Source organism: Pithys albifrons, chromosome 10, assembly GCF_047495875.1.
Source record: "Pithys albifrons albifrons isolate INPA30051 chromosome 10, PitAlb_v1, whole genome shotgun sequence".
Classification (NCBI taxonomy): Eukaryota; Metazoa; Chordata; class Aves; order Passeriformes; family Thamnophilidae; genus Pithys; species Pithys albifrons.
In genome coordinates, this window is record NC_092467.1 from 29579968 (window position 1) to 29598364 (window position 18397).

The following is an 18397-nucleotide window of genomic DNA, read 5'->3' on the forward strand; positions in this document are numbered from 1 at the left end:
CATTTTTGTGATGAATGAAAACTAAAAGTGAACTATATATGAAATGTGCTTTATTAAATGCTTGCAAGTGTTGCAATGGAAACACCGAGGGTCGGGATTCTATACCTGATAAATGTTTTCCTCCGTTTCAGGCTCACGGATGGGCTCGTGTCCAGCCTCAAACACAATGTACTATTACACCAGCAGCCAGAGAGGGAAAGTCAGAGATGGAACAGAAGGGAAAAAGGCCATTTGGAATTCCACATCAAAACAAAGGCAGGCATTAAAGAAACAAGTTCAAAGTACAGGCTGGCAGCAGGATGGGTTTGTTGGGAAGCACCAGGTAAGGCTGTTTCATATTTCAGGAATAGCCCTAAATCTCCTCTAATGATCATTAGAGCAACTCCCTAATTCTTTCTCACTAGGGAGACCACCTGTGGGCCAGTATTAATTTTCTGAAGTCAACATGAATGTTGCCTTTTTTACATAAAGGCAATTATTTCCACACATTTATTATCTATGAATAAAAATGCTAAATCCAAGCTGGGAGGACAGGCTGGTGCACATGGGACAGGGCACATGGCAAAAGGCTTTCACAACACTTTTCATTTTCAGATTCTTGCTTTATTGTGAAGAGTACAGAGTAAAATTCCTGACATTATAAAAGCTGAATACTAATTTAGGACATCCTCATTCTTATCATCTTTCTTGCTGCACCTTAGGCACTGTTCAATATTCACTAATGCTTGAATTGGTTCCTTCCACATGCCTCCCACTGATATGTCTAAGTGGAGGAACACAAAATCCCCAGGAAAAAAAAAAAGTCAGCTATCACATATTTTGTTTCAGCACAAAAACATGAGAATGAAATTACATCTTTTCCTTCTTCACACTCAGTAGGGTATTGGACATGAATATATTGATGTATTTCTGATAGTCATCTTTGCTCCCAGACATTTTGCTTGGATGAAACAAGACTCAAATTTCAGATCTATTATTAAATTGTAGCCCAAACGCCAACGAGGGAGTGTATTACAACATCAATGCCACTGTTGTTTTTTTCCAACTGTTCACCCTCAGAATTAAATTCTGGTTCCACAGAAGACAAAACAAAATGTCAGCTTATTACTATCAGAATGAGACATCACCTTCCTTAACTCTCAAAGTAGCTTCTATTTCAGTTAGAGTTGGTATTAAAAAATGATGACAAATCTCATTTGGAAATTTAATATCTGGGTGTACAAGCCACATTTTAAGTAATATTTATGACATATTTATTCTAATATTTCTCTACTCAAACTGAAATATTCTGTTCTATTCCACACAGACACACTGTGCTACTTCTCACAGCTCAGTCTCTAAGTGTGCTACTTTCTGTAAAATTTTTAAAGGTTTCTCACAAGACCTATCTCAGTAAATCTCAAAACATCTCGTTAAAGGTTCTGGCTGTGTTTGAACATAACATGTATCTAGTCATTTCTGAAACTAAGGCCATACAGCTTCAGAAATTACCTGGTATACAGGATCTTCTACATCTTCTTCCAAAATTGTCTACAGCAAAGTAAGAGGACAGGCAGTAAAAGCAAAGAACATAAACAGCAGAGATAAAAGAACTGTACTCAGAAATTAAAGGACAGCAAAGAAATAGGCAAAATGGGCAGGTAAGTGTATAGTTTTGCTTCTTTAGGATACAGATGAAGTCACATTATTGCACAAAGTAACTTTATTTAAGTTTCATCCAAGTTTAACAATCTACACCTCATTTGCTTCGATTCAAATACACACATCCAGGAGAATATTTATCTTCCCTAAAGTACCAGACACTGTTAAAACCTGACTTACAACACTGACCTTCATTAAAAGTTTTCCTTCTCAATTAGAAGAAACACTAGGCAGGAAATGAGCAGATCATTTCCAGTTGCTACACAGGTTCATGACACCCCAAGTGTCAGCTTTCATCCCTTTACTCCTGTATCTCAGCTCTGGTGGCTTTTGGGCTCACACTGGTCCGTTTGAAGCCAGCACCGTTCAAACCCTTTGCTGTTAAGAAGTGCTGAGGATTCTCAGTGCCTCTTTGGAGCAACTTGGGGGGACACTTCAAACCAAGCTTTCCTTGGCAGTAGTCTAAGCTTATTGGTGTACCTGGTATACCGCTTGTTCACACTGTTTGTCCTTTTGTGCCTTTTTTTCCATTTCTTCCCTCTGTTTCAGTTCATAGATGAGCTGAAACAGGTCTCGCAAGTCCAGGATTACAGGTTCAGCCTATGGAAGCAAAAACAGGGAGGAACATTTCTGTAGAGTTAAACAGACACCTCTTATCCCATCCTGCTGATAGAGCAGGTACAGCACCTCCACCAACTGAACTTCATATAGAATTAATTTCTATCTCTGCATCCAGGCTTGGGTTAATTTCTATTGAACTAACTATACTTGAAAATTAATGATAATTATAGTACTGAATATAGAACGTATTATGAATATAAAAAGCACATGTATGAACATAAAGGCAAATTTATTAGTGGTTTCACATCCAACAGAATTACAGTAGACTATACACAATGTAAGTTTCAATAAGTATAGGAATATAACCAAACTTCTCCTCATCCAGTCTGGCTTAGTCAGAAAGGAAAATAATCCTGTCCTGTATCAAAAATAGCATGGCCAGCAGGACCAGGGCAGTGATCCTTCCCCTGTACTCTGCATTAGTGAGGCCACACCTTGAGTACTGTGTTCAGTTCTGGGCCCCTCAGTTCAGAAAAGATATTGAGGGGCTGGAGCGAGTCCAGAGAAGAGCAACAAGGCTGGTGAAGGGACTGGAGCACAAGTGCTGTGGGGAGAGGCTGAGGGAGCTGGGGGTGTTTAGCCTGGAGAAGAGGAGGCTCAGAGGTGACCTCAGCACTGTCTATAACTCCCTGAAGGGAAGTTCTGGCCAGGTGGGGGTTGGTCTCTTCTCCCAGGCACTCAGCAATAGGACAAGGGGGCACAATGGGCTCAAGCTCTGCCAGGGGAAATTGAAGTTGGAGAGCAGAAAAAAATTCTTTGCAGAGAGAGTGCTCAGCCATTGGAATGGGCTGCCCAGAGAGGGGGTGGATTCCCCATCCCTGGAGGTTTTTAACCTGAGCTTGGCCGTGGCACTGAGTGCCATGATCTGGTAAAGGGACTGGAGTTGGACCAAGGGTTGGACTCGATGATGTTGGAGGTCTTTTCCAACCCAATCGATTCTATGATTCTATAATAACAAATCATCATGAAAAATTGGAACTGTGAAACACATTCCCTTTTGCCCAAGTTGGTTTAATTTATTTGCTATTGAAGAACATCCAAGCAGACACTTGTGACTAGTGTGGCACAATCACAAACAATCCAAGACTGGCCTCTTGAACAGCTTGTTACCATCAGCTTTTCAGGTGAGTTACATGATAGAAAATGACAGTGATTTGCTACTTACTGCCTGGGCTGTTTTTATTGCCACAAATCTGTGATTTCCCTCCTTTCCACACACATATCCGAACGCTCGGTGGTCTGTGATGTCCTTTGCAATGTAGGAAATTTCATGAACTGCATGGTGATGCTGTAGTAGCTATTAAACAAAACAGTGGAGAATATGACATCAAAATGGTTGATTAAAAAGCAGGATCAATTCTTTTTCAGCAGTGCTTTACCAGGATCTCAATTCACCTTTGGAATTCAAACAAGCAAACACATCCTGGTATCAAAACCAATTAATATCTGAAGACTTTAAGCCTGTTCTTTTCTCAAAATCTACTCAAACTTGACTTGCTTCAGTAAATTGACTAAATGCTTCCAATGAAGGTTTTTCTTGGTGTCTTTTAGTGAGATTTAATTAAATAGAAAATGTATTACCTAGTTACTAACTCCACAGCATCCTAGGCACAGTGTTTGTAGCCATATAAATAAGCAGGGGTTGCAGATACCTGTAGCTTCATCCAGGACAACTCTGAGGCCAGGCTGATCTGCAGGGGCAGCAGTTACAGCTGAGATCTCCAATATCTCTAAGAATCACTACCAGACCTGCTTTATCTCTGCAACACTCAGCATCAGCCAGGGAGAGATATTTCAGCTCAAGCAGTAACAGAACTACAAACCATTATTTTCCTCAGAAAATTAATGGAAATGCAATTACTCAACTGGAAATCAATGCTAAATGCAAAAGGTTACATTTCACTTAAAATCCCACTTTGGTGAGTTGTAATAATAAAAACCACTCAATTTTGTTTTAAATGTATGAGTAAAACATTCCCCAGAGTCAAGACATGAATCTGAGGCTCCTACAACCATCTCTTGTAGTGCCCGAACGTTTCCTCTTTGGCCTAAATAGTATTTTATTATCAAAGTAATAGAGCAGTATTTGTACTTAGAATAATGTCCTTGAATAGCTTATCTAAAACAATTTATTAGTTTCAATTTCTACCTTCTGATATATTGACCTGCTCTTGTATCATCCAGGGATAATGCTATTTCTGAGAGCAGGCAAAGCCTCACAGAGAATTCTTTTGAGTCCAGATTCCTGCTGGTTTTGAGAAAAGCACATTTTGAAAACCAGCATGGTATCCAGGCAATCTCTAAACAACCAGTTATTTTTAGAGTTCTAAAAAACCCAAACATTTTAACATTCAAAAGCAGAGAGGATGTCTTTGTGTGGGAGAGAAAAGGCCGAGTGTGTGCAGGGCAAGTGACAAGCGACGGGACTTCTGCAGGACAGGGACTGAGATCTGAAAGCAGAGGCAGCCTGCAAGAGATGGATGACTCCATATAAAACAAAAGACTGGACATGTTTCATTTTCATTTCACAGTAAATGGCTCTTAACATCCCAAGATCAAGATTGCTGGCTGGCAGGAGAGTGGAAGTGTTGCCATTGACTCCGGGCACAACGTGGCTGAGCTCAAGGTGCACTTCAGACTCTCCTGACGTGTTAAGCGTTTAAAATTAATGATGGGATCTTACTTAGATAATACAGGGATATTGATTTATTAGGGGTATTTTGAAAACCAAGCTACATGCTATCTGTTACAATGAAATGAAATGTTCCCATCTCTCTATTCTGCATATGACAGGGAACGTTATCTCTGGGCCCTATTAAATCAAAGTTCTCTGACGTTGCTTTATTGATTGCCAGGCAGTGTTCTGCACTGAAATTAAACTGTGATCAGATGCCTTCCTCTGGAATTAAATTTGAAGACCATTGTACTACAGAAGAGTATCACCCACAAGGTGAGACAGCAGATGGACACCCTCCAGTTTATTTGGGAATCCTCACTCGCTGTTCAAAAATCATTACATTTCAATGGCTATGATCAATATCAATAGAAGTACAAATTAAAGTAAAGGTGACTGCAACATTATCCTTTAATGTATTTTACTGGATGGAGCATCTAGGAAGAGTTATTCATTTGTTTGAGGGATACTGAGTTGGAACACACACCTGAAAGGCAATGCTGTACACACACATCTGTACTCAAATGTAGACACAAACACTCCTTTGCACCTGCACTTTCCCAGTCCTTGATTCATCTACTGTGTCTGTTCTACATAATCCAATACTCTGTGACCCTGAGATCAGCTCAGTTGGTTAAAACTTGCTTGTAATAATGCCAAGGTCATGGGTTCAATCCCCTGTGTGGGCCACTGACTGAAGAGTTGGACTCGATGATCCTTGTGGGTCCTTCCAACTCAGAATAGTCTGTGATTCTGTGATTATTTATCAAGTTCCTGATTCTTTGCTCTTGCAAAGCAGGAACAGGACTCCTGTTGCAGTCAGGAGAGATTCATCACCATAAAATGCAAGATCAGAATTGCATCCCTTCTGTAAATATTTATTTAAGGACTCAGCCTGCCCAGGACCTTGCAAAGCCTTTCACAGCAGTGAAATGTGTGCTAGAGCAAAGGAGAGCAGAAGGGACACCATCTCATCCAGCCACCCAACAGAGACAGACACTTGAGGCTGTCTGCAAACACTCTCTGCATGTTCAGATCAGATGTGTGTCTGATGCATTTGCATAGATTAATCTGTCCCATTAAATGACACCAACCAAAAGAAATGTTGTGTTTATCCCTCACTTTGTAACTGCTCACATGGAGCCACTCCCTCCATACTTGATATGAACAGTCCTGAAAGGAGATGAAACAAGAGCCTCACAAAATTGTTTACAGCAGAATGGTTGGTCAGTGCTCAGCAGCTCACAATCAGAAGCTGATGTCTCTCTTTCTCCCCACCTTGTTTTTAATATTTATTTCTCTTTACCATGACTTAATGCTGTCTGTAGTGGTCATAAGCACATAAATTACTTGTTTCATAACTTGACACCCCAATCTGCCAATGCTGATGGATTCCATCACACACTGGTGGATGTTTTTACTGTATCTGTGCTGGGAGTTGCCACGAACCATTTACTTAATTCTTAAGTGGGGTATCAAATTGTTTTGGAGTGCTGCAGTACGACAGAACAAATTATAGAGAAGACTTAATTTGTAGTATGGTTCAATACAGTCAATTACATATTGCAGAGATTAGAAAGTAATTTAACATTTAAGTTTTCTTGTTAAAAAAACCCCACAGCCTCCAAATTATTTTAGGTCTCCTGTGACTTCAGTCACTGTTGGAAACAGAGAATTTAAATGGAAGCAAAGATAAAGTCTCTAATTGGGTAATAAGACAATCTCATGATGCGCATGCCCTTTTTAGGCTAAACATGGCATTATTATAATATTTTATTTATACACTAGAAAGTTTTTGTTAAAATTTAAAAGCCCAAAATATCCACCACCACCACCTCCAAGGCTGCTGTCTTCCCTCTTGCCCTTAAGTTTGCTCCAGTCTCTCCCACCAGCCATTATTTTCTCTCCTTGTCTCCATTCTATCCCCTGCTTCTCCTCTTCCCCCAGGTTGCTCCCTGTACATCACTCTGAATTGATTTAGCTGCCTCTGAGATCTGTAGCATTTCTAATTTCCCTCAGGCTGCTTGGCACCTATCATAAATTTTTTCACCCCTTATCCTCATCTTGCCCCTTTATTTCCATGCTGTAGCCTCCAGTGCCACTAAATCAATTAAGTCAATCAATTAAGTACTTGGAGGGTCCAGCAATCATGTCAAATATGTGAGTTAGGTGGCAGGAGAAAGTCACTGCTTTACTATCGCTATTTCTCTTTTAATGAGGTTGTCTATTTAGTGGAGCCTGGGGCACAGTGTTCAGAGCCACAACAAAAAATACCCTGCAAGCTGCAAAGCCTCCTGGAAAAGCTGCCCCACTGCAGCAGGAAGCATGTTCCACACATTATTGTACCCATAAGGACAAGTTTCACAGGGATTTAGGCTGCACAGCCTTTCACCTTGAGCATCTGAATGCTTGAACTTGGTTTCACATAGGTGGGATCACCTGGCAGCTCCACTATGGACACTGGGATGGGGGAGACAGACCTGGACCAAGAATCCTTTGTGTTTCTCTTTCTGCCTGTTCACATTTGAAGAAGCAATAGTACATTTTGCATGTCACATAAAGCTCCCCAAACACCAAAGTTATCCACCAAACTGCAAAATTCTTAATGGGGATTCATAATAAACTGAAGTTTGTGGACAATAGTCTCAGCCATGCTGCTGTCTACCTGCGAGTCCCCTGTATTCCAACTGTGACTGCTCAGCAGCCTGTAAGGAAATGAGGCCCTGCCATGTTCAGCAATACCACTGAAAAAACCACAGAAATGGAACATAACATGTAAAATTAATGATAATGCCTTAACAACAAGCTTAGCAAGCCTGAAGTGCAATAGGGCATCGACCATTACCTACTGCAACACAGTCAGTGAAAACAATGAATTGTAAATCACGTGAGTGGCCCTGAGATTAATTTCATCTCATTGCTGCAAGAAATGCTGGCGTGGTACAGATGATTCTCCCTCACTACACTCAGGAGGCTCAAGATGTGTTACAGCACTTGGTCAAACTTCATGGCCATTTCCTTCCAACTCCTGTTTGTTTTAACTGAGATTTGCAGGGTTTGTGGGGGCAACAATTGGCCACAAGCACTTCTCTAATTGCCTGTGTTTGTGCTGCAAAGCTTCGCTGCTGTTTCATTAAAATGCACTCAGTAGAGTGATCTGGAGTGGCTCATCTCCATCATCAACACCCCACAGTCCATACAGATGTCCACGGCAGCAGGGGTGGAATGAGATGATCTTTAATGTCCCTTCCAACCCAAACCATTCTATGACATGAAACACTTAAATTCTCTACAGCGGCAGATTTAAATCCCAGACCTGTCTTGTTTTACCACTTCTGAAATTTGTAAGAGATGAAGAGCAGCCCCCTGTATGTAGACAACTAAAAAAACTCCCACCCAAACCCCCCAAACCCTCTTGGTGACACAGACTTCTCCCTGCTACACGTTAATGGTACGTGGATACCTGTTAAGCAGTTGTGAACCCTTCCACTTGCCCCTAGAGATTAAGTGTATTTCAATGTGACTGTGCACAGACAATGTGGGAGAAAAGTCAACGATCTCAAATGGAAAATGAGTCAGTAAAGCATATTTACACCAACAAACTTTTCCATGTTATTTTCTGGAACTTAATATTTGGGTGGCAGATGGGGTGGCAAGGCATCAGCCCCCTGAGACCCACAGGGGATGAGCAGATGGGGAAATGCTCCAAGCCTCCCAAAACCACTGCAAAAATGTTCAGTTTATGGTGAAATAGCATAGAGGAGACAGCTCAGTGTGCTTCAGAGCTACAGCTGCCAACAGCTCCAAACTGCCCACAAATTACTACTGGATGCAGCACAGGCTGACTGAGTAACACCATTATTTCCAATCTGGTCATCCTTTCACTACTTCAGTTGCCTGTCCATGGAGAGAGGACAGCAGAATAAACAATATATAACAGATTACAAGAATTAACCTTAGATGTGGCAGTGGTTGATGTGAGGAAACACCTGACAAAGAAAACAAATCTGTTGTACGAACATCTACCACAACACATGGAAGATTTTGTCTGTTTTGATCTAGAAAAGGAGAGCAGAGTAGTTTAAGCTTGACAAATTATCAAAATACTGAATTCCTCCTAGAACAGCAAGTAGTCTTGGAATAAAAGCATCATCCCAATTCAGCTTTCAAAAAGAAATGCCACAAATGAATACCTGAAAAGCAAAACCCACTGAAAAGCTCTTGCAGTTATGAAGATTGAGGTACTTGGGAGGCATCTCCTGGCATTGGCCAAGACAATCAACTGGTCATAAGGGAATATAAACTGAACATAACATGGAGTGGAAACTGAACCTTTGTGCTGAAGGAGACTGAACACATGCTATGTACTGCTCAGCCAAAATGAGCAGTGCAGTCCCAAATCCGTTTGAGGGAAAGCCACTCCTGAAATGCAGGTTAAGCAACAGGTTATGGACTTTCCATCTGCAAACCCCCCCACCCCAAGAACAGGAGTAGCAAAGGAAAATGTAACCTCTGGAGTGTTCTCCAAGCCTGAAGGAACTTCTCAGACAGCAGTCTTTAAGCCTGTCCTCACAATGAGAAGAAAATAAATCTGTCTAATCCCTGTGCTTCTTCCACACACCCTGATTTCGCAGACAATAACCTAAAGAAAGACTTTTCCAAGTGCCAGCTACTAAGAGGTGCTTCAGTGCACAAGCTTTGCAATAAAAACACTTGGCACAAAAAGCTCCCTTCAAGATTATATGCAGATCAAAGCTTGGTCTGTGTATCACAAAAGGGCACATGAAATATGGTGCTGATAAAAGAGAAGAATCAAAACAGATTTAGCCCCAGTTCTCGCAGACTCAGTCCCTCCAGGGGGCAGCCGTCTGGCTGTGACACAGCACAGCACTCAGAGATGTGTAAATTTAATTTCCTTTTAATAACAATAACAATAATAAGCTCTTAAGAGCCCTTCTATTCCTGCAGCCAAGGAGACTGAAGCAAAAATGATTATGTGACTTCTCAAACTTAGATAGGAATGTGCAGCTGAGTCAGGAGGGACAAGAGTCAGTGAGGAGGATGACACGTGCAAGGATAAGAACGTCTTCAAGTGAAGGGCTACACTCAGCTCAGCCTGTACACTCCATCCTAAATAAAGGCAAGCACTTCACAGAAGTACCCCAGGTAGGAGCCTGTTTGGTTACACTCAGGGAAAGAGCTTAAAAGGTACTTCAGCCTCAGCAAAAATCCAAACTGATCCTTACCATTTCATTTGCTTGATGAAAAAAGTATCCTGCTACTGCCTTACGTTCCCTGGGGAGCAAGAGGTGCACATTCTTAAGGAGCAAAGGCAAGTGTCCTTGTTGGTGCCTCCTGGGACAGACACAGAGGGATGCCCTGGGCTGGCCTGGCACTGTCCTCACCCAGAGCACACCCAGAGTCAATTAAGGCAGCAGGACACAGCCCTGCCACCACAGCAGTCTAATTGTGATGAATGAGTCCATGATACTGAGCTGGCTGGACGCTCCAAGAACCTCATTTGGGAAAGAGGACACCACTGAGGTAATAAACTTCTGTCCAGCTCTCATAATTTGTAATAATGTCTGACAAAGACCAGATATGAATTTAGTTATTGTTCATTGTCTTCGGAAGCAAATGCTAAGTTGCTCATGCAGAAGATCCATTTATTAGATATATGAATTTGGAAAGGAACAAAACAGAACTGGAATGGCCAATTTCATATCTCCACTTCAAAGGCTTCTCAATTTTTTATTGTACCAGGGGTGAAAGCAGATAGTTAAATCCAAACCCCTTGACCAATTACTATTAAGACCAAGTTATATTTTAAATTTGTACTTGCAAATATTGCTCCAGGACAAAGAAAATCCTAAAGGGCAAGGAAACATTTTCACAGAGCTTTGGAAAGACAGATGTGCTACACTAAAGCCACGATGCTGGGCCTCCCATGAGTCTTGCACTATTTTCTTATTGCTTCTGCATCAGACACAGTCATTGTTTTATCAGGATGGTAAAAGCAAAGGATCTGCACAACCATACCAAGAAGCAGCAAACCTGACCCTTGATACCAAAGTGGGTGGCCCCACTAGGCCATAAACAGCTCAGCAATGAAATATGCCCCAAACTGCACCTGAATGGACCATCTATAGGTTGCAATACATTTCTTTACGTTGCCATTTCAGTGTGTTGCACCAGTAACAATGCCTGCCTATAAGGCATCAGTGTCCTCTTTGGGATGGCAGCTGCACAAGGTACCCACTGCTGGGCTCCCAGGGCTGTGCCACATCTCTCTGAGTGTATTCCCCCTTAGCACCCACCTCACCCCCTTCTACCAAAACAGCCATAAATATGCCAATATTGCCCTCTACTCTCCAGCCAAAGCTTATACACAGCTAAAGTGCAGCTCCTTTGTCCATGCCTTGTGTTTCTTCCTGATAGACTCTGAAGTCTGTAAGACTCTTAGTGATTCAATCTTGAATTTGAGGGAGCACAATATTCAGTAATGAGACAGTTTGCTACAACATCACTGAATCTCTTCATATTTTTATTGTGTTCATCTTTATAGCCTGTGAATGTGTTCTGAGCAGCCTTTACTTTTTACAAGGTTCTTTTGTTCCCTTACACCAACATTCCTCATCTCCTGAAATGCTTTTCATTTACATGAACAGCACAAGAAATTCCTTCCTACAACTCCTAGGAGATGTGGAGGTAATTTTTTTTTTGCTTTAACTGTCTCAGATCTTAACTGCTTCAGATTCAGCAAGCATTTCCAGCCACCCTCTTCTTGTAGCCTGTGATTTGAAAAACTCATCAGTGAAAGGCAGCCACTGATTGTCTTGATTTGTCATGCAAACCCCATGAAGCAGAGCTTGCAAAGATCACTAATACCCTTCTCATCCTGGCAATGCTAAAATTTAACTTGCACTGGATAGTCATCAAGCAGCAACTTTCTTCAGCCATAAATCCACTTGCACAATGTTACAAACTTTACTGGAAAAGGGGGAAAAGGACAAGAGGGATTTGCTTTATATTTATCTATCTATCTATCTCCCAGATACCCTCAGTAATTTAGTAAGACTTTAAAGGGGGCTGAGAGAGAGCACATGTACAGAGAAGAATAAGAGGGAAAAGGGATTCTGTGAATTCACAAACTGCATAACCAGTATGTTTGTTGAGTTCATGAGCCAACTGAAAATGATGCAAAACAGTTGAGAATTCCACATGACACAAATTTTATACCTTTCAAATATAAAAGTGATTTCATAATCAGAAATAAACCAAGGCATAGATGCAAGAAATCCTGTGTTCCACAGTGACAGTTTCAGTGGCACAGCAAGGAACTGGACAAATCCCACTCAGCCCAACCCTTCATCTCTAATGGCTTAATTATCTCGTGGCCAATGCATAAATTTACAGCACCAGCTAAAGGTGATATCCTGAAATGTCTCCTACCACAGACATTGGTTTGGTTATGAGAAACTTGAGTTTACCTGCCATACCACAAACAGCTTTTCAGGCCAGGGTCACCCTTCTTTACTACTACTCTTGCTGAAACTCATCTTCATGAGAAATCTTTCTGCTTCCCAGCAGAAACGTCTGAACTCCTGGATATTTTTCCCAATGCAGAACTGGCACAAGAGGCTATGGAAGGTGTTTGGAAAAGCCTAAGAAACAAGCTGTAAGATCTGTAAGATCCCATATTATTCCATGACTGGAGGTGTACAGTTGCAGAGCATTCTTACAATGCTCCTGCTGAAGGAGCTGAAGGCTGTTGATGGATTTGAGGTACCTGCTCGTTGGCAAAAGATGACTCTGGAGTGCTGAGTTTTACAATTCAGAAACAGCATCATGAACTGCCTATCCTGGTCATAAAGACCATGCCACTTTGCTTTCAGGCTTCTTTCAGAAAAAAAGAGTGGAAACCCTTTCCTTTGAGTTACAATGGCACGTATAAACAAGCTTCAGACAATCCCATAAATGGGATCACTCATCAATAAATCCTTCATTTGTTCAGGTCCCATAACAGACACTTCACCTCAGACATAAACCATCCGTAGCAACATGACAAGTGTGTGCAGTACTTGAGCCCTAAGATATGAATAAAATAAAACATAAAAGGCAAACCTCAAAGAGACTTTAAAAAAGAACAAAGAACTTGCAGGTAATTTTTTGCTTAATTTTCTTTTTTTCCCTCCCCCTGCATTATCCCAAGGCAGCAATTGCTGGAGCTGCACTTAGGAGGTTCTTGCTACAACAGTTCTACATTTCAACTCAGGCAATGGAGAGTATTTGTAAGCTCTGCCCTGGCACCTTCCAAGAGAGGTCCCTACAGCTCCCATTTGCACATTTTAATGCCCAGAGTTGTTTCTTCCCTGCTCATTTTCATGTAAAGCAGGATGAACATTTAGTTTTAGTCTTCTGCTGCTAATTGAAACCTCTCAAAGCAAACTTTGATTAACACTCTGCAGCAGACCTGGCCCAGCTGAGAACATGCTCAGCTGTTTGCTGTTCTCTGTCCTTGCCTTTTTTCTGTCCTGCCCACGGGTGTCACTGTGATAAACATAGGACTTAATTTGTGTCAAGAACATAAGAATTCTGTGTAGCTTGATGCAGTAAAGATTTAGCAACAAAATGTCTATGAGTTTATCAAATAATGTATAAATGTAGAAAAAGAAAAGAACTAAAGGTTATAACTAAGCAGCCTTTTGAAGTAAAATAAATACAGTGCAGACCAAAGATAATCCAAGAATACCTAAATACAACAGAGAAGTAAACCCAATCAAGATAAGGAAGAAACACCTCAAAACAACAGATAAGGCTTAACTAACAAGATTGTCTCTAGTTAAATTTTAAGTTAAGAATCACACCAAAGAAGAACCCAGCCCCCACAACCATGGAGAAGCAACAGGAAGAATCAGATGAAAGGATCTCAAAATGAAGAAAGAAGAAAATAATTTCTTGGAAATGGTTAAAAATAAACCTGCTTTGACTGTATAAAAAAGGACCTGAGAACTCAAAGGTGTGTCACTGATGGAGCAGAGACTCCCAGTGCACCCTGTGCTGTTTACTCTATAGCTTTCATTACTTAAAATTAAACCACCCTTTATACAAATGATTGGCTATTTGGTTGGTCGTTTATAACAACACCGGCTCTGCCTTGCAGGAAACCCCTCTGGCAGTGCCACCCTCACCTTCGACTCAGATGCAGCAAAGCCTTTCACAGCCTTGATGAATGGATGCTGGCTTGTTTTTTCTTACTTACTCCTTTCATTCTCCCCCTCCTTTACAACTTCCCTGCACAGCATGTCTTCTCTTCTCCTCATCAAACCTGAGCTTACTCATTACTTCACCCTGAGCACTGCTCAGCACTGAGCCTTATGCATGTACAGGTTACACTCACACTTTAAAGTATTCCAAATTCCTGTATCATACCCAGGAAAGCATTTGGCTAATTAAAGATTGCAGCAGGCTGAACATAGAACCCTTTACAAACCACCTCGGCCTTTTCAAAAGCAAGGACATAATCAAAAAATTGGATTCAAATCCATGTTTTGACTATCTAAAAAAGAAAAAAAAAACTACTTTGAGCTATGCAGAGCCAGGGCTGGGAGCCACATGCAATATTTTCAGATACCTAGATTCTGATTTGCTTTAAATGTCAAGGCACTCACATTAATTAGTGTTCTGCCTCACCTTTGAAGGCAGCAGGAATGTCACTGAGGAGCACAATGACACAGAACCAGGACGGGACCCACAAAGGATGAACAGCAGGGATGGGCACAATGCTCCAGTTTAGGGACACATTGGCACTGCTGGAATTCCATGAGGTGCTGCTCCAGCCCCTGGGCTCGCTGGCACACGGCTGCCCACACGCTGAGCACACAGGGCATCCAGCAGAAAGGGCAGGAGTGCAGTGATGTCATTTAGGAAGGCAACTTTTATGCACAGTTATTTTTATATTAAGCAAAGCTCTACTGGTGTCTGAAATCTGTTACTTAGCCAAGGGAAAGATGGGGATAAAAGCAGGTGTTTGTGTTTCTAAGTGCAGCGGTCTCTCCTTCTGCTCTTCTACAGGGCCACTTATTACACAAACTATGAGGGGAAGAAAAAGGTGTTTATTCAGCCCATCAGACTGAGCAAAGCTCTTGCTGACCTCCCTGTACACACAAATGTGCTCCTGAAGGCAGAACATCATCCACCGGTTTTATTTCCCATAGCTACCTATTCCTATCATCCTGCAAATTCCAGGTAAATTTAAAAGTAATCCTTCCTGTAGTTTCCCTGTCATGTTGCCCTGATGGTGAAGGACATCTGTCCCTCTTGCATCTGAGCTCAGCAGCAGGAGAGGTTAAACAGCCCCCAGGGCAGCAGAAAATTCAGAAACATCACTGCTACTATTGCTCTACCAGGGCAAACCCAAAATTGCAGAGCAGCCTCTCAGAGAAAATGCAGGGAGGGAATGGGAAGGGAAATCATCAGCACACCTGGGGGGCAATGTTTCCCAGCCATCTCCACCAAGGAACAGAGAATTTCACAGGGGGATGGAACTGTCTCTCCTGGCACCTGCTGAAGGTCCCCCACTGCTCTCCAGGGAGGCTTCAGAGCAACTCAGCTGCCTGGGCTATTATTATGTCAGCACTTCTCTTGCTAAATCCTTTCCCAAGCAGTCTGAAATCCAGCCTTTGTAATTCCAGGTGTGCTGAAAATGGGCCTGAAATTTTCCTCTACTTTGTGATGCATTAACCTGTCTGAAAAATGCCAATACTTGCACATAACTGTAGTTTGGGTGCTCTTCTGTAAGACAAAATTGCAGCTGGAAAAAGGAATACGGCTCTGCTGGACACAGCAGGACCACAATGTGGCTTTCACATCCTAATTTATTTATCTGGATCATAAAAGGGCAGTGATTGTAGGCAAAAAAACCTCCCAGCATAACTCTGCACTTTGAGTTTCCTGCCCTGGGACAATAGGAGGGATGCTCTGCAGCTCCACCATGTAACAGAATCCAGAGCAACAAGCATGTTGACTTTCAACCTCTTAGCAAAATTCACCCTAAATTCTACCTAAGCATATCAAACATTTAAAACAGACAGAACCAGAAGTGTTGGCATAGTAATTTTTACTACAACAGCTCTGTAGACAGACACCCATCCCCATAAGCAATGGAAAGCAAATGGCAATTTGGAATATGTCAATATACCTAATATGTATTATTGACAACTATTAGATATCACTGTTATAACCATATATTTAATAGTGAGATTGTCCATACAATAATGCAGAGTGCATGTAAGCAGCAATTCCCTTTCTTAAATCCATCCTGGAGTGCTTGGATTAAACAACAGGAGGTTGGATACAGCCAAATGAGACCACCACTAAACTCATAAAATCTCATTTACTGCCTTTTTGAAAGCAATCAACTATTTACTCTTCACACTGAAAAAAAAAATACAACTACAACAAAATCACAGACATTATTTCAATTTGGCTAAAATGCCTGGAATAGCTTTATTTTATCTTCATGTCAATTAGGGTCAGAAAGCTCACAAGGCATTTTCTGCAGATTCTGACCACAAGAAGGCTGAGCTCAGCTCTACATCACAGCTTTTCCAGATGAGAGGAATAAGAGGAATTCAGCCTTGCTCTGTGTCAGGAGGGAAGACAGAAGGTACCAACCAAAGCTCTAGACCCCCAAGACTTCTCCATGTGCAATATCACAACCCAAATTTTGTCTTTTGGGTTCTTTTTTCCCCCAAACAAAACTGCCATAATATATAAGGATTTTCCAATCCTCATACAGCAAACTGGGCATCTGAAGAATGTAACTCAGTGGCTGTTAAAAATCCCTGTGGGGAACTCAGAACCACCCAAACTGTCCAGGGCCCAGTTTGGAGGGCCAATAATAAATGAATTACAACAGTCAATAAGGGATGTAATTAAGTCAGCAGGTTCTTCTGACATTCACATTTTGCTGTCAAATGTTATTCCTGAAATGTGTTATTGTTTCCCTTCTGAAGCATCAGAAGACCATAAATACCTTGTAAGAGTAAAATGCAGAGTTTTAAGCCCTTCTCTCTGCCATATTCTAATTAGGCACTTTTATTGCATGTAGAACAGTAAATGCCACGTTTTACTGCTCATATTTACAATCAGAAAGATGGAAACTGTCAAGGAACAGAGAATGACTCCCAGTGAGCCAGAGGGATCTTCTGCAGGCAGAAGCTGAGGACAATGCACAAGAAAGGCCCCAAATGTCACCATTTTCAACTGTACACACAAAAATTTGACTATGCTCTTTTCCAGTCATTGCTCTTCATTGTTATTACAGAGTACTTTTACCACTGCAGTCCTTAAATGTCCTCAGCATGATCCGAGACCCAACATTTCTTACAAAAAGATTCCTAAAAAGATATAATACTGATTCAAAAAACCCAATTTAAAAGGAGTTTATACTTTAATTTTGACTTTTGAGAGCAAAGAGCAGATAAGCCTCAGGAGAACTCTGGGATGCAGGACTGCAGGAGCATCTCCTAAACCAACAAGTTTAAACAAAAAATAAGGGGGTACTACACAAAAATGTGTGAAGAATTCCTCCAAAGAATGATGGGGAGATGAGAAAAGTCTTGGAGGCATTTATTAGGAAAATTCAGTAAATTAATGATGAAAGTTGGTACTATGGATTGACTCCTTAAAAGCTGGTAAGAGTAAAGGCAGCCACAAAGAGCCTGGGAGAAAACAGTTCAGCAAATAAAATAGATAAAATAGAGGAGAAATAGGAATGCAAAGGGAAGTGTGACATGATCAAAAGAACAAGCTGAGACAGCAATCTTGGCAGTCCTGATGGATTTCAGAAATAAAAGTCAAATTTGTCAAGGACAAAGAAAAGGATAACAATTGAGACATGAGATGAAGAGAGGCAGGACTGGGTTTCTATGCAAGCATGACAGTAAATGCTGTATTTCAGAGCAGGTAAGAAGAGTTCTGCAAGGCTAGGAGTTACCCTGGACGTGGCAATCAAAACCAACACTGGGTCAAAAAGGCTGCTGAATTTCCAGGGCTGAATAATAGATGATGCTGATATTTTCCTCAGCTCTCAGAAAAGGAGGTCAGAGACAGACCTTTGGGAATCAGGATTAAAAGGCCTGGTTTGGCCACATTAAGCTTGAGCTGTTGACTAAACATGTACAGAGAGGGCTGCAGAGGCAGATCAAGGTTTGAACAGAACATAGACCTGGGAGCTTCTGGTTTGGCACAATAACCAAATTTATATTTGCAAAAGAAATGATTCTGATAAAAAGCAGGGCAGGAAGAAAAAGAGATCAAAGGCAGAGAAATCCCAGATGAATCCCAGCAAATCCCAGATGAAAACTGGAAGAGAGAAACTAGGGACACAGGGGTTAAATCCAGAGGCAAGTCATGGAGGACAGGTAGAAGACCTTAAGCAAAATCAGCTCATCAGGT

General features: G+C 41.4%; 1 protein-coding gene across 15 annotated transcripts in view; it reads right to left on the reverse strand.

Moving 5' to 3' along the window:
• The window catches only part of DAB1 (DAB adaptor protein 1), a 451161-nt gene that overhangs the window by 36727 nt on the left and 396037 nt on the right, over window positions 1–18397 (reverse strand). For 10 of the 15 annotated variants that reach the window (XM_071565292.1, XM_071565294.1, XM_071565293.1 and 7 more), the window contains 4 exons: window positions 3428–3559; window positions 2122–2241; window positions 1492–1530; window positions 106–171 (listed from right to left, as the gene is read on the reverse strand). In XM_071565292.1, the coding sequence (XP_071421393.1) occupies window positions 106–171; window positions 1492–1530; window positions 2122–2241; window positions 3428–3559 (357 nt within the window). The remainder of the gene's footprint in view (window positions 1–105; window positions 172–1491; window positions 1531–2121; window positions 2242–3427; window positions 3560–18397) is intronic. The other 5 variants (XM_071565303.1, XM_071565305.1, XM_071565302.1 and 2 more) reach the window with 1 other exon arrangement.